The sequence below is a fragment of the Leptonychotes weddellii genome, chromosome 13, assembly GCF_054177405.1.
Source record: "Leptonychotes weddellii isolate Sample4059 chromosome 13, ASM5417740v2, whole genome shotgun sequence".
NCBI classification, from domain to species: domain Eukaryota; kingdom Metazoa; phylum Chordata; class Mammalia; order Carnivora; family Phocidae; genus Leptonychotes; species Leptonychotes weddellii.
In genome coordinates this window covers 75,522,347-75,537,697 of record NC_138381.1, presented here as the reverse complement: position 1 = coordinate 75,537,697, position 15,351 = coordinate 75,522,347, and the positions used below count along the sequence as shown (strand labels likewise).

The 15,351-nt window shown below is 42.9% G+C and overlaps 1 protein-coding gene across 1 annotated transcript in view; it reads right to left on the bottom strand.

Annotated features, from left to right (window-relative positions):
* Positions 1-15,351, bottom strand: part of CFAP251 (cilia and flagella associated protein 251) — a 70,256-nt gene that overhangs the window by 38,464 nt on the left and 16,441 nt on the right. The window contains exons 8-13 of the mRNA XM_081802283.1: positions 8,843-8,920; positions 6,891-6,941; positions 4,512-4,726; positions 2,439-2,633; positions 1,451-1,701; positions 970-1,121 (exon numbers count right to left, since the gene is read on the bottom strand). Of these exons, the coding sequence (XP_081658409.1) occupies positions 970-1,121; positions 1,451-1,701; positions 2,439-2,633; positions 4,512-4,726; positions 6,891-6,941; positions 8,843-8,920 (942 nt within the window). The remainder of the gene's footprint in view (positions 1-969; positions 1,122-1,450; positions 1,702-2,438; positions 2,634-4,511; positions 4,727-6,890; positions 6,942-8,842; positions 8,921-15,351) is intronic.

Here is a 15,351-nt window from a genome sequence, read left to right as displayed (position 1 = left end):
ACAAAGGTAAGGGGGGGGTAGAAAGCATCTACCTGACACCGTGGTCTTGCGCTTCTTTCCAGTCCCCACCTCATTCTGTGTGGAAAACTGAAACCCTGACTCTTTTTGCCTTTGTCCTCCCTACTCTGTATCCAGCTACACAAAATGAAAAAGGTAGGAGTTCTAAAAAGTATCACGGCTGAGAGTGAGCTGGGTGGGAGAGTGTGCGAGAGCAGCCCGAAGGGAAAGGGGTACCTGGGTCAGGAGCCGCAGGGGTGAGGAGGCTCAGCGGCGGGCCTGTAAAGGTGTGGAGCACACAGACCAGGGGAGGCACCGGGCACAGCGGCGGGGGTGGGGGAGCAGCAGGGACGTGGGAAGCAGCTGTGGCTCTTTCCCCTCGGCCAACATCAAGGCGAGATGAGCACACGGCAGACCAGGAGAGCTGGCAGGAAGGGAGAGGCTAAAGGTCTCAGAAAATCTTTACTGAGCTTAGGAGCCCTATTCACAGAGGGAAGGAACAGAATCCAAAACACCGGGGGAAGACGGTGCTTTGAGATAAATGTGAATGTCATCTTGTCAAAAATCAAAGGGAAAGATGAAAGAACAGATGCCAAGGAAGGGGTCCAGAAACCAACACACCAAAATGAGCTGTCAGGATGGCAGAATTCCAGTCTGCAAGTCCTGAGGCCTGGTCTCATTTCGAGCGAGAGTCCCTCCTCTCTTTACAGTGGCTTTGTGGAGATACATTTCCCACTGCACACAATTCACACCTTTAAAGTGTACGACCCCATGGTTTTTAGTGTATTCACAGAGCTCACCACCACAATTTTAGAGCATTTTCATGACCCCAGAAAGAACCCCAAATCCACTAGCAGTCACTCCCCGTCCCCCCACTGCGCCCGCCTCCCCACACCTCCACCAGCCCTCCCTCCCTTTTGGTCGTAAACAAGATTGCTAGATCACAGGACAGCACCCAGTGGAAACACTCACAGCAGTTGCCATGTACTGGGAGTCATGGGAGAAGCTGATATGAGTCACATTGGTTCTGGAATATTTGAAAGGCTCTGGGATTTGGTTTTCTAAGGACATTGCATCAAGAATATAAACTGTCCCCTCAGTGAAGCCAGCTCCAAGAAGGGCTCCTGAAATCACAAGCCAGAGAACAATGCTCTAAAAAGGACTTCATTCCTTCAGAGAACATCAACTCTCGGGCCAGACTCTGTTCTAGGTGCTGAGGAGACAGCAATGAACATGACAGGCCGGGACCCTGGCAGGAGAAATAAACGGAAAAGCATGAGGCTCTGGGGTGGGTGCTCAGACACTACTAGGCACGGAGTGCTGCAGGGTCCCGAGGGACAGGTGTCTCATCTAGCTGGCTGTGGGGACAGCGGTCAAAGTAAACTTCCAAGGGCACAGCCATTTGGGTCTGTTTTTTCTTGGAGCCCAAGATAGGCTGATAAAATGAAAATACCTTCAGGATTGTAGGTTAGACTCTGGACGCCAAGCCCCTTCTCAAAGACCCTGCTGAAAAGGTACTTTTTCTTTTCATAATCCCACACTTTGATCATCCCACAGAAACTCCCAATGGCGATGAGGGGTTGGTATGGGTGGCAGGAGATGGCACAAATCGCATCCTTGGGCTCCACGAATAACTTCTCAAGTTTGGTCCCATCTGTCGTTAAGTGGTACACTGTTGCATCAGATGTTCCAATGATAAGATTCCTGTTTGCCAAGGAGAGACCCAACAGTATCAGTGTTTGCAGGGAATGGGGCACGTCAGCTATTCTGCTTCTAATTGCACAGGAAACGCCTCTGTCGTCTGTAATTTAGTGACATTATTAACCCAACATCTCCAAAAATACACTACCAATATCCAACAGCCTCCATTTGCAAGTGAAAAAGCCCACATTTCTACATGTAAATTGAGTCATTAAGTATGCAGATGGACAGTCAGTTGTACAATTAGCTAATCTGCACATGCAAATATTCATTTGTGTATGCAAATATGGAGTTTGGTGCACACATACAGATGTGCCTGCAAATACTGCAAGGGTAATTAAGCAGACTCACAGATAATTCAGTCTTGAAATGTTATGGCTATTAATTATCAAATGCCTTTAACCGCAGCGCTAGGACAAACTCGGCTTCAAGAAAAGACACCAAGCTACAGCAAAGGACTCCAAACACAACAGAGATTAGAGCTCAGGGATAAGCCCTTTCCAGTTTCCAGTTGCTAAAGATTCTTAAAAGAAAATAATGCTTCATTTTAAAAAATGATTGAACAGTGACTATAATCAGCTGTGGAGATCCATCTGAGAGCCCCATAAAGGACCTCCGAGGAAATCCTGTTCTAGCTCGTGTCCCGGGAACAAGGTGAACATTCCACTGCGTGCGGACTAACAGAGAGGACATCAATCATTTATTGGCCATTCAAATGACTAGATTCATTAACAACTTACCTTACAATAAAAAGGTCACCTTTTAAAGTGCAGTCTGGAGGATAGTTTGATTTTTCAGTGGGCGGAGCTGCTGGGGTCTTTGAAAACGACAGGGTCCTTATGGAGCTCAGTTGGAAGTTGCTGTACCAGTTAACAATGGACAGGGTGTGATCGTAGAACTTAATGTTGCCTCTAATATCACCTGTGACAATATAGCTGAAATGGAAAAAACATCGTTTGGTAACTAACAGTAGTAGGTACCAACTACTGAACAGCTAATTATATGTCAGGCTTGGAATCCAGGTGTTGTAAAAACTTCACTTAACACTGTCCTATGAGGCTGATTTTACTGTTGTTCCGCTTTACATCTGGGAAACTGAGGCTCAGAGAAGTTGCTCAAGGCCTGGGGTTGCCAGATTTAGCAAATAAAAATACAGGATGCCCCAGGAAATTTGAATTTCAGTTAAGCAATGAGTAATCTTTTAGTAGGAGTATGTCCCAAATATCGCACGGGACCGACTCACACGGGGCAAGGCTATGGGCCCGTGGCCAGTCTGTGCGGGGATCCAGGTGCACCTAACGCAGAGCACACACTCTCGCTCTCCTCTCCCTGCCCTCCCAGATCAGCCCCGTGCAGCGGCAGTGGGCGGTGTTGGCATTCTCTGCCAGGAGCCCACGGAGGACACCAGAGCCCATCTGCCAGCCCTCCGAAACCACACAGCCAGGCAGCGGCACGCAAGCAGCTTTACAGGAAAGCACTGCTCTCAGAGCCACGGCAAAACCCAAGGCCGTGTCGCGTGACAAAATGCCTTTTATTTCCAGTCCTCGGATCCAACCCAAACGGGCTTTTTTTTTTAAGCCTCTGACATAAGTGTAATCACGGGGGGATAGGGGGATGAATTTCCTCTTATAGATGCAAAGTGATTAAATGCAGTTTCCGATTAATAAGCAAGGCAGGTAGGCAGAGTAATTGGCTACCGCATCTTTCACTGCCCTCTGCTGGACAGAAGCGGCAAAACAGGCCAAGTGTTTTCAAGACCCTTCACGGGCTCCCTGGTCCTGGCTGGGTTTTATTTAACATGGAGAGAGGGGGAACCCAGGCCTTAGTCTTTACTGGGCCCTAACCCCCTCAACTAATTAAAGGTTGATTCATCATCCGCTGCAATTCTACTATTGTCTTTTCCACACCCCTGAGTGAGGACAATTTGCATTTCTCTTTGTAAAGCCATGCCAGGACCTCACTGCTTCCTGTATTAAAAGAAATGAAAAGGAAAGCAGGGCTTCTGGAAAGCAGATGGCACAGTGACTCCAACTACATGCGCATGGTCCCTGTCATTAGGCAGCGTCCTCCATCCCTATTGGGAACTTCTCAAACATACTAATAAGGACTATTTCATCTAGAGCTCCCCTGTGCCAGACAAGGTACTATGAGTTTTACATGGCTTGCCTCACAAAATCCTCATAAAATCACTCTGAGAGAGAGTGTGGTCATGCCCATTTTGCAGATGGAAAAATGGAGGCTCAGCCAAGTTAAATCCCTTGCCCCGAGTCACTCAGCAAGGAAGGGATGTGAACCCTTTTCTGTCTGAGACTAAGGCTTTTAATGACCCTCTCTGAGCCCCCACAGCCTCTTGAGTCAGTAAACTTTATAAAGTTCTGTTGTATTTCATCTTTTCATAATGGGTGTTATTTTGTAATCAGAAAAAACAATATAGCTATTCACGTTATTTTCTTAAAATTAAAGTATGTAACATTTAGGGTGCAAAATAAGTCTAATTAGTGTGGAAGAAAAAAACAAGTTTCTTTTTGTTTCACTAACACAGAGGGATTTTTAAAAGTAATGCATGCCCATGATTAAAAGAAAAAAAGAAAGGCAAACCAATTAGTACAAATGAGACTACAAGAAGAGGTGTATCCATCCTGACCCTTGATCCTACTTCTCTGTTCTTTTCCTCAGAGGCAGCAAACATTCCCAGTTAATAATGAATTTCACCAGAAATATTCTATGCATATACAAAATATATGTGTACATCCGAAAGGCTTTTAATATACTTTGGTAATCACTGAGAGCTACTTTTTCATTAAGTTAATTACCTATCAACTGTAGTGAGCACAGTGATGCCCTCTTTCTGCAAATGAACCAATTTACAAGGTTTAATGTGAGGAGAGCCCACCAAGGCGGAGGCAGAGGATGGCGGGCGGTGTATGTCCCAGACAACCAGCTTCCCTTCCATTGTTGCTGAGAGTATTTGTGTTAAATTCAAATGAAAGACTGACTGGCTGAATTTTCCCACAAGCTTGTTGAATGTCTGCATTTCAAAAGACAGATTATAAGTTACGGTGGTAATAAATATAAAACAAAGCATTTGTCAATATGGCATATTTTATAATATTACATTGATTTACAGTAGGAAAAAGATACAATTAAAAAACCAATCACTAAGAAATCTCTCCCCCGTGGATTGCCATGGTGCAGGCCATTCTGAACCTCTGAAGGTTTGCTAGGAGCAAGTGAAGGGTTGTGTACTGGGTTAATTAAACTGTTTGCTTAAAGCAAATGAAAAGGTGTTTAACCACTTGTTTATACCTGTTCAATTTCTCTTACTGAGGTTTCAGAGACTGATGAAACTAATGTCTATCGTGAGCAAAAGCATGCTCCAGTTGTAAGATATCACAAAAATAATTATCCCAGTCTTGTAATTATAAACTTTTTTTCCCATAAACCATTTTCCCATCAGTAGAAATTAAGTACTATACACAGACATGCCCCTGACTCCTCAAGAAATTTGTGCTACATAAAATAAGGCACTAGGGCCACCTTTCTTAGGCAATGTCTTGGAGACCAAGTGTAGAAAGAACCCAGAGTGTGAATGGAGCCCCTCAGGGAGTGTTTAATGAATGAATAAATCAAAGAAACTCCTCCATTTGTCATGCAATACAGCAGGTTTGCTGCCCGGTTCTCTAACCACATGGAGAAGACCCTAAGGCTCACCTCTTCTGTCTTAAACACAAGAGGGTTAGTAAAACAATAACTGGTCAAGTAAGGGCATCAGGTTCTTCCTAAGAGCTGTTCTGCTTCCATACAAGGCATTTTCATTTCAAGCTGAAGTCAGTCCTCGTTTGTGTGTTCTGTATTTGCAAATTCACCTACTCCCTAAAATTTATTTATGACCCCAAAATCAACCCTCATGGCACTTTCATGATCGTTTGCAGACATGTGCATGTGCAGAGTGGCAAAAATTTGACTTTCCCTGTGCGCAAATTCCTGCCGAGGTCGAGCGAGGACATGCTCTGCCTTCTTGTTTCAGCTCTCAAACTGTAAACAAGAATCCTTTTCAGGGTCTGTTTAGTGCCATGTTGTTCACGTTTTTGAGGTGCTTTCTGTTGATGATGGCAGTATTCAAACTAGCCGCAAATATGCTACTGAAATGCTGTCTAGCATTCCTAAGTGTGAGAAGGCCATGAAGTACCTTCCGGAGAATATACCTGAGTTAGATAAACTTCATTCAGGCATGCGTTCCAGAGCTATTGGCTGTGCTTTCAGTGCTAATGAATCAACATTATGTATTAAACACGGTGTCTTCAAACAAAAACACACATAAAACAAGGTTATGTATTGATCTGTTGATGAAACTGTTCTGACCCGAGGCTGGCAGGAACCCAATCCTGTATTTCTCCTAGGAGCAATGATCTTGTATTCACTAACTGAGGTCTGCGGAGACTTTATGGAACGAAATTGCCAGGAATAAATGAGAATTGGCTTTATTGTTTGATAACTTTGATTTATGAGAAAGAGTTTGCAGACAGAATAATCTCTCTTTGTATTCATCCATCTCATCTTTTTTTTCTTTTTTTTGGCATGCCCTCTTAAAAATAAATTTCTGTAAATCGTACCAAGAGTGAAGAAAGGAAGCAGAAGAAACACCATAAGGTGCTCACTGAGGGCAGATTACATGGGTGTCAAATGCAGAAGTTGCTGCAGGAGACAGGACCCGAGGTCCACCACAGATGCGACCGCTCCAGGCAAGCAGGCAAGATAAATGGTTTCCCCCAACACCTGCCTCACCGCCTTTCTACTGGCTCTGAAACATCTAAATACCCAGATTGTGTTGTGTTACTCTGAAAGCTGGGTAGACTAAAAAGGAGCCACTCGTGTTCAACTATTTATTACATCAGTCCAAAGTAACTTCCATTCTTTGTCATAAGCACACATAGGTTAGTAAAGCCATCACTTTTTTGGATATTTTCTCAAGGTAGTCAACTTTCTTTTCCATAATATTTTATTTTGAACAATGGTTCCATTATTTTCAGCTGACAATTCAATATGGTAAAGGACCCAAGTAAAAATGTCAAATGATTTCCCAACGGTTTAATATCAAGACATACAAAGAGTAGCCCAAAGGGACTAAGCTCACACATACTTATTTACTCTCCACAAAATCTGACACATAAAAATGCAATAGGCATACTCACTTTTTCTGTTAAACGTGGGGCACTGTAAGCAAGTATATTTCCCTCTTCATACTGATAAGTACAGAAAAAATAATCACTACTACAAAAAGACCTAGTTTCCAAAAGAAAGAACTAATATAACCACAAGATCAAAACAAATGCATCTAAACAGGGTCAGAGCTTTGCAATCTCTACAGATAAGAGAATCTGCTGCCTCCAGGAACATCTGAAAACATTCTGAAAGAGGGGCACCTGGGTGGCTCAGTCGTTAAGCGTCTGCCTTCCACTCAGGTCATGATCCCGGGGTCCTGGGATCGAGCCCCACATCAAACCCCACATCAAACCCCGCATCAGGCTCCCTGCTCGGCGGGAAGCCTGCTTCTCCCTTTCCCACTCCCCCTGCTTGTGTTCCCTCTCTCGCTGTGTCTCTCTCTGTCAAATAAATAAATAAAATCTTTAAAAAAAACATTCTGAAAGAAAAGCAAGTACGTAAAAAAACGCCACAAATGACTGACTTTAAATGATAGTAAATGCAAATCTGATGGCCACATTTATAAGGCATTAAAGCTACAATAAGTACGGGAAGTAATGACCACCACTGAAAATTAGTGATTGAATCAGTGTTTTTGTTTTGCTTTTTTTTTTTTTAAGATTTTATTTATTTATTTGAGAGAGAGAGAATGAGAGACAGAGAGCGTGAGAGGGAGGAGGGTCAGAGGGAGAAGCAGACTCCCTGCCGAGCAGGGAGCCTGATGCGGGACTTGATCCCGGGACTCCAGGATCATGACCTGAGCCGAAGGTAGTCGCTTAATCAACTGAGCCACCCAGGCGCCCTGTTTTGCATTTTTAATTGAGGTAAAATTCACATAACATAAAATTAAACCATTCATCATTTTATTATTTTTAAAAGATTTTATTTTTTTTACATTTTTTAAAATTTAAATTCAAGTAATTATAAAGATTTTACTTTTAAGTATCTCTACACCCAACGTGGGGCCTGAACTCACAACTCCAAGATCAAGAGTCACATGCTCCGCCGGCAGAGACAGCCAGGTGCCCCAACCATTAATCATTTTAAAGTGTACAATTCAGGGACACTTAGTACATTAATAATGCTGTGCAACCATCCCCTCTGTCTAGTTCCAGGGCATTTTCATCACCCCAAAAGGAAGCCCCCTCTCCATTAAGCTGTCATGTGTACCCCTCCCCCAGCCCCCGACAACCACCATTCTGCACTTCGTCTCATGGATCCTCCTATTCTGGACATTTCATATCAATGGAATCATACAGCATGCGGCTTGTCGTGTCTGGCTTCTTTCATTTACCATGATGTTTACGAGGTTCACCCACGTTGTAGTGGGTTGTCAGTGCCTTGTTCCTTTTTACGGCTCAATCATAGTTCATTGTATGGATGGACCACATTTTGTTTATGCATTCATTAGCTGGTGGACATTTGGTTTGCTTCTACCTTTTGGTTATTGCAAAGAATACTGCTGCTATGAACACTTGTATGTATGTATTTGTTTGAATGCCTGTTTTAAATTCTTTTGGATTTAGGAATTGCTGGGTCATATGGTAATTTTATGTTTAACTCTGATTTTTTTTTAATCTCATGATTCTGCCCTGTGTCAATATATATATTACTGATCTGTTTGCTAATTCCTTTCTAAAAGGGGGTAAAAGCCAAGGTCCTGAAAAACCCTGTATTTTTTAAACCTGTTAAATACATTCAAATAAATATTTGCTTCATTATTTTAAAAAATTAAATGAAATTTAAATTATCTGCTTCTGATTTAATACACTAATTTCCAACGAGACTAAAATAAATGCTATAATTAAATCAAACCATTTTAATACATATTTATTGCTTCCTAAGTAGATACTATATTGTTACATTACCAAAACATCTATACTCAGGGAATGAATATATACTTGTCCCTACATTTAAGACAAATCAAAATATTTCTACTTACCCACAAATAATATATTGCCTGTGTTTTACTATTGCTCACCAATTCTTTATTATTTGTTGGATTAAACGTAAGGTAGTTCTGAAATATAAAGTATGGAAATATATTACATTACAATAAATTTTCTGTTTCTCTCTGGCTAAGCTAAATGTTAAAAATAAATAATATTTTTATTATAATAAATAGCTGAGTAGGAATATAAAACAGAAAAAAAACACGGCAGGAGCGCCTGGGTGGCTCAGTCGTTAAGCGTCTGCCTTCGGCTCAGGTCATGATCCCAGGGTCCTGGGATCAAGCCCTGCATTGGGCTCCCTCCTCAGCGGGAAGCCTGCTTCTCTCTCTCCCACTCCCCCTGCTGGTGTTCCCTCTCTCGCTGTGTCTCTCTCTGTCAAATAAATAAATAAAATCTTAAAAAAAAAAAAAAAGAAAAATACACGGCATTTTGTAAGCAACAGGAATATAATTTAAACACTGAGTGTTAAAATTAATGGTCTCAAATGTGTTCCCTTTCTTATTTAGTCTTTTTTTTTTTAAGATTTTTATTTATTTATTGAGAGAGAGAGGGAATGATAGAGAGAGAGCATGAGAGGGAGGAGGGTCAGAGGGAGAAGCAGACTCCCTGCTGAGCAGGGTGCCCGATGCGGGACTCAATCCTGGGACTCCAGGATCATGACCCGAGCCGAAGGCAGTCGTTTAACCAACTGAGCCACCCAGGTGCCCCCTTATTTAGTCTTATTTATTATAATTCATCATCTGTAAATTGGAACAAGCAAAAGTAGCACAATATTCACTAATAACCTTTACTCTGTGTCCTTTTGGACAAAAACTGCTGCATACACATTTCTAAATTTGACAAGGCCACAAGGTAACTTGGAATGAATGCCAAATACTGGAAAGAGTTTCTGATTCTTGCCAACATGGTGAATAGCATGGGCTGCCTGGATCCCTTCCCAAAAATCAACCCTGCAGTAACTATGGAAGTGAGGAAACCACAAAATGCAGAAGCTAAACAACAGCAACAACACAGTGGAGATCCCTGGGGAGACTCAGGCGCGTGTCCTGCCAGGGTATGTGGGTGGGACAGGGTGGCTGCAGCCTGACGTGAAGGGCTGCAGGGGGCAGCCCCAGGAGACAGATTCTAGAAACGTGTCTTAAGTTCCATTTCTGCCACCTCTACCCCATCGCCTATTCCTTGCCTACTCCAGGAATGTAAAGGACCAGTGCCAGTGTTTGAGAAGTAATTTCAGGACAGCTCAAAGGCCTGGGGGGTGGGAAGGGGTGGGGAAGATCAGATGGAAGCAAGTGCGTGGACAAGATCTCACGAAGGCTGGAAATCAGTCGCAAATCACTGCAATCTATGATTCAATTAAATCAAAGTTAACCTCTGATTAACTTTGCCAGATGCCCAGCAAGAAGCAAAAGTAAGTCTTCCTCGGAGGAAGTTATCATCCTGAGCCTCAAATTATTCCTATACTTTTTAAAGTACGACATTGGGCATTCGATGAAAACATAACCAGGCATATGAAAGAGACATATCTAAATGACTGACAACTGAGGAGGGAAGCAATCATCTGAAAGAAACCCCAGGAGATGCAGGTATAGTATTGACATGCAGACTTGACAATAACTGTGGTCACGATGTGCAAGAAAGTAGAGGGCAAGATGGGTAATCTCAGCAAAGAACTCTATTTTTAAAAAGAATTAAATGGAAATTCTAGATCTGAAAAAAATTATTAAAAAAAAAAACTCAAAATAGGATTTAATAGAAAATTAAATATAGCCAAAGAAATAGTTAGTCAGTATGAAGGGAAGATAAATTATAGGAGAAAATATCCAGACTGAAGGATAAAGACACAAAAGAACAGAAAATATAGACAAGACAATAAGAGACATATAGGACAAGATGGGTCTAATGTACGTATAATTGGAGCTCCAGAAGGTGAGGAAAGATTTTAAAAAGGTGATAAAAGTAATGTTTAAAGAAGCAGTGGTGGAGGGCGCCTGGGTGGCTCAGTTGGTTAGGCGACTGCCTTCAGCTCAGGTCATGATCCTGGAGTCCCGGGATCGAGTCCCGCATCAGGCTCCCTGCTCAGCAGGGAGTCTGCTTCTCCTTCTGACCCTCCCCCCTCTCATGCTCTCTCTCTATCTCATTCTCTCTCTCAAATAAATAAATAAAATCTTTAAAAAAAAAAAAAAAAAAAAGAAGCAGTGGTGGAGAATTTTGCAAAACTGAGGAAAGATAAGACATCCCAAGTTCAAAGAACCCCAAAAGATGTGTTTTGGTTTTCTTTTTTTTAGATTTTAATTTTTATTTATTTATCCTTTTTTGTAAGTAATCTCTATGCCCAACGTGGGCCTCAAACTCATGACCCAAGATCAAGAGTTGCATGCTCCACTGACTCAGCCAGCCAGCACCTAGTTTTGGATTTTTTTTAAATCAACAACATATCCATATACATACAGTCATCAAAAACTGCTGACAACCAGCAGAAAATCTTAAAAGCAGCCAGAATGGAGCAGGAGGGGGAAGACACACAACTTCCAAAAGAGGGAACAATAAGATTGACAGCTGGGGTGCCTGGGAGGCTCAGTCGTTAAGCGTCTGCCTTCGGCTCAGGTCATGATCCCAGAGTCCTGGGATCGAGCCCCGCATCGGGCTCCCTGCTCTGTGGGAGGTCTGCTTCTCCCTCTCCCACTCCCCCTGCTTGTGTTCCCTCTCTCGCTGTGTCTCTCTCTGTCAAATAAATAAATAAAATCTTTAAAAAAAAAAAAAAAGATTGACAGTTGACTTCTCAACAGAAATGATGTTAAGTCTGAAGACAATGGAATAACATCTTCAAAGTACTGAAATAAGAGAACTACCAACCTACAATCCTATAGTTAGGGAAAATAGCCTTCAAAAACATAGATAATTACCAAGAGAAATGAAAGCATATATCCCTACAAAGACTTGTGCATGAAATTTCATGCACCTTTGTTTTCAACAGCCACAAATAGGAAACAATGCAAATGTCTTTTAACAGTGAATAAAGAAATTGTGACATATCCATTCAATGCATGGCTATTCAGCATTAACATTATAAAGGACACATAAAGAACAATAAGAAGGAATAAACTATTGCTCCATACATGGATGAATCTCAAAAATTAAACTGAATGAAAGAAGCCAGAGCCCTCCACAAAAAGAGTCCATTCTGTAAAATTCTAGGGTATGTAAACTAATAAACATTAATAAACAGGAGGGTAGATGTTGGGAGATGGGTGGAGGGGGAGTTGAGATTTATTCCCATCACAATGGAAAGTCACTCAAAGACTTGCAGTAAGAGGAGCGCCTGGATGGCTCAGATGGCTAAGCGTCTGCCTTCGGCTCAGGTCATGATCCCAGCGTTGTGGGATCGAGTCCCACATCGGGCTCCTGGCTCAGCAAGGAGCCTGCTTCTCCTTCTCCCTCTGCCTCTCTCCCTGCTCAGGCTCTCTCCTCTCTCTCTCTCTCTCTGTATCTCTGTGTCTCAGATGAATAAATAAAATCTTAAAAAAAAAAAAAAAAGACTTGAAGTAAGAGAGTGATATAATCCGTTTTGCTTATTTAAGAATTATCACTCTGACTGCTGCAGGAAGACTGGTAGGATTGGGACAAGAGTGAACACAGATCAGCTGGGAGGATGTTGTAGTCATGCAGGGAGCTGTGGTGGCAGTAGAAACGGAGAGGGGAGGAAGGATTTCGGAATGCATCTTCAGAGTACACAGTACTTAAAAGACATAGGAATGGATGAGAACACCCAGGAAGAAGGTATAGCAAGAAAAGGAGGTCCCACAACTCAACCCTGAGGCCTGCCAACAGTTAGAAGGTGTGCAATGAAAGAGGACAAGCGGGGTGCCCAGGTGGCTCAGTCATTAAGCATCTGCCTTCGGCTCAGGTCATGATCCCAGCATCCTGGGATCGAGCCCCACATTGGGCTCCCTGCTCAGTGGGGAGCCTGCTTCTCCCTCTGCTGCTTCCCCTACTTGTGCTCTCTCTCTCTGTCAAATAAATAAATAAAATCTTTAAAAAAAAAAAAAGAAAGAAAGAAAGAAAGAGGACAAGCCCACAAAGGAGCCCAGGAAAGGTCAGTGAGCCAGCAGGAAAGGTGTCTTGAACCCCCACTGGGAGGGGTGCTACTGAGGATTTAATAGTGCTCGTTGACTTGGAAACACCACCGACCAACCGTGATAAACACAGATTTGGTAGAGCCATGGGTGGGTGGAAGACAGATCAAAAGAACCAAAATGTTCATCATCAGTAGGATAAATGAGCTGTATTATACTCAAACAAGGAGAGACTATATAGCAGTGAAAATTAATGAATTATAGCTCAATAATCAACATGGATGAATCTCAGAAACAAGGGGGAGAAAATGAAGCAATTATGACTCCAAATATGTAACAAACAAAACAGGTAAAACAAAATAGGATAGTACTGATGGAGGGGTGCCTGGCTGCTCAGTCAGTAGAGTGTGCAGCTCTTGATCTTGGGGTCTTGAATTCCAGCCCTATGTTGGGTATGGAGCCTACTTAAAAAAAGGTGGGGGTGGTGCCTGGGTGGCTCAGTTGGCTAAGTATTCAACTCTTGATTTGGGCTCAGGTCATGATCTCAGAGTCCTGAGATCAAGCCCCATGTCGGGCTCTGCATGCAGTGTGGAGTCTGCTTGAGATTCTCTCTCTCCCTCTCTTTCTGCCCCTCCCGGGTCACGCACACACACACACACACTCTCTCTCTCTCTCTTGCGCGCGCGCGCTCAAAAAAAAAAAAAAGAGAGTACTGAGGGATACATACATTGCTAGAGAAAAGTATAAAGGAAAGCAAGAGAATATGTAACACAAAATCTGGGACACTGGTTAACTGTAGAAAGCAAGGTTGGGGATGAGATTGGGGAAGGAGGACAAAGGGACTTCTAGGGTTTGGGTGATGCTCTTTCTTGACCTGGCAGTAAACACACAGGTACATTCTGTTTTGTTCCTTAAAATGTACACATTTTACATGTATGCCTTATTAAGCAATGAAAATACAAAGAGATCAAATATTTTGTGCACAAAAAAGCAAGAGATGATGAAGTAAGGAAGTGGGTATAGACAGCTCTTCAGAGATGTGTTACTATGAAGAGGCGCAAAGAGCAAGAACTGGAAGGAGATGCGCCGTCAATGGCGTTCTCCAAAAATGGGTGACACGAAAGCATGTGCATCTGCGGAGGGGATAACCATCCAGTAGAGGGAGAGCTGATCACTGCGGGAGAGGACCTTGAGCATGTGAGAGGGATGGCATCTCGTGCCCTGGCCTCTCCAACACTTAGAGGGGCAAGACACGGTGGTGAGGTTGAAAGCAGGCTGTAGGCCTGGGAGTGAGAACAGGCCAGTGTTTGTATCCGATGGCCTCCATTCTCTCAACGCAAAATGAGAGAGGTCATCAGCCGAGAGTAAGAGGAAGGGCTGGGGAGCTCGGAGGAGGTGAGACAGTTGTCTCTAGAAACGAAACAGCCAGCCTATTAGAAAGCCAGGCCATGCTGAGCGCTCACTCGCCGTTTGTGACTCAAGGCCAAATCGAGGGATTCGGTTCAGCTGGGTGGGCAGGAGCGCAGGCAGGCTGACGGCAGAGCCCTTCCAGACCTGGAGCCTTGCACTGCTGTCCAACAGCATGTTCCGTCGTGACGGAGACGTTCGCTCATCTGTTCAGTCAAACATGGCGGCCACTAGGGTGGCTGGTGAGTACTTGAAATGTAGTATGTTGAGGAAATGAATTTGTAGTTTTATCTCACTTTAATTGATTTAAATCTAAGTAGCCACATGTATTCTGCAAAGTTTCATGACACAAAATCACATAAAAATGAGTTGAGTTTCTATATACTAGCAATGAACAATCCAAGAAGGAAATTAAGAACACGAATCCACTTATGATAGCATAAAAATACCTAGGAATAAATCTTAGGTGAAAGATTTGTACACTGCAAGCTACCCTGCTGAAGGAAATTCATGAAGACATAAGTAAATGGAAAGACGGCTTGTGCCCGGGCATTAAGAGGACAACAACTACCCAAAGCAACCCGTAGATTCAATGCAATCTCTAGCAAAATCCCAGAGGGGCTTTTTGCAGCAATAGAAAAACTCACTATGGCTGGTGGCTACTGTATCAGCTCAGCTTACAAAAGCTGTGAGTAAATTTTTTTCAGAGACCTAGACCTCTGACTGGGTTCTAGGTCCAGCATCCAGGTATGTACTTTCCACAGTGTCTGGCGCATAGTAGGTACTCAGCAAGCGTAGGATGAAGGATGCAAGGATGAGTAAGACGATGCAGAACAGCAGAGTCAACTTTGTGGGTGTCCTTGGGAAGTCACTTCAAGCAAATTGAGACTAATAATTTCTGGATATTATGAGTAGTGAAGGGCATGCTTCTAGAATAGAAAAGGCTGCTGGACCATGACTTTAGACAAATTATCTAGTAATTAATAGTAGCATTCCACAGATGTTACTAAATAACTCCT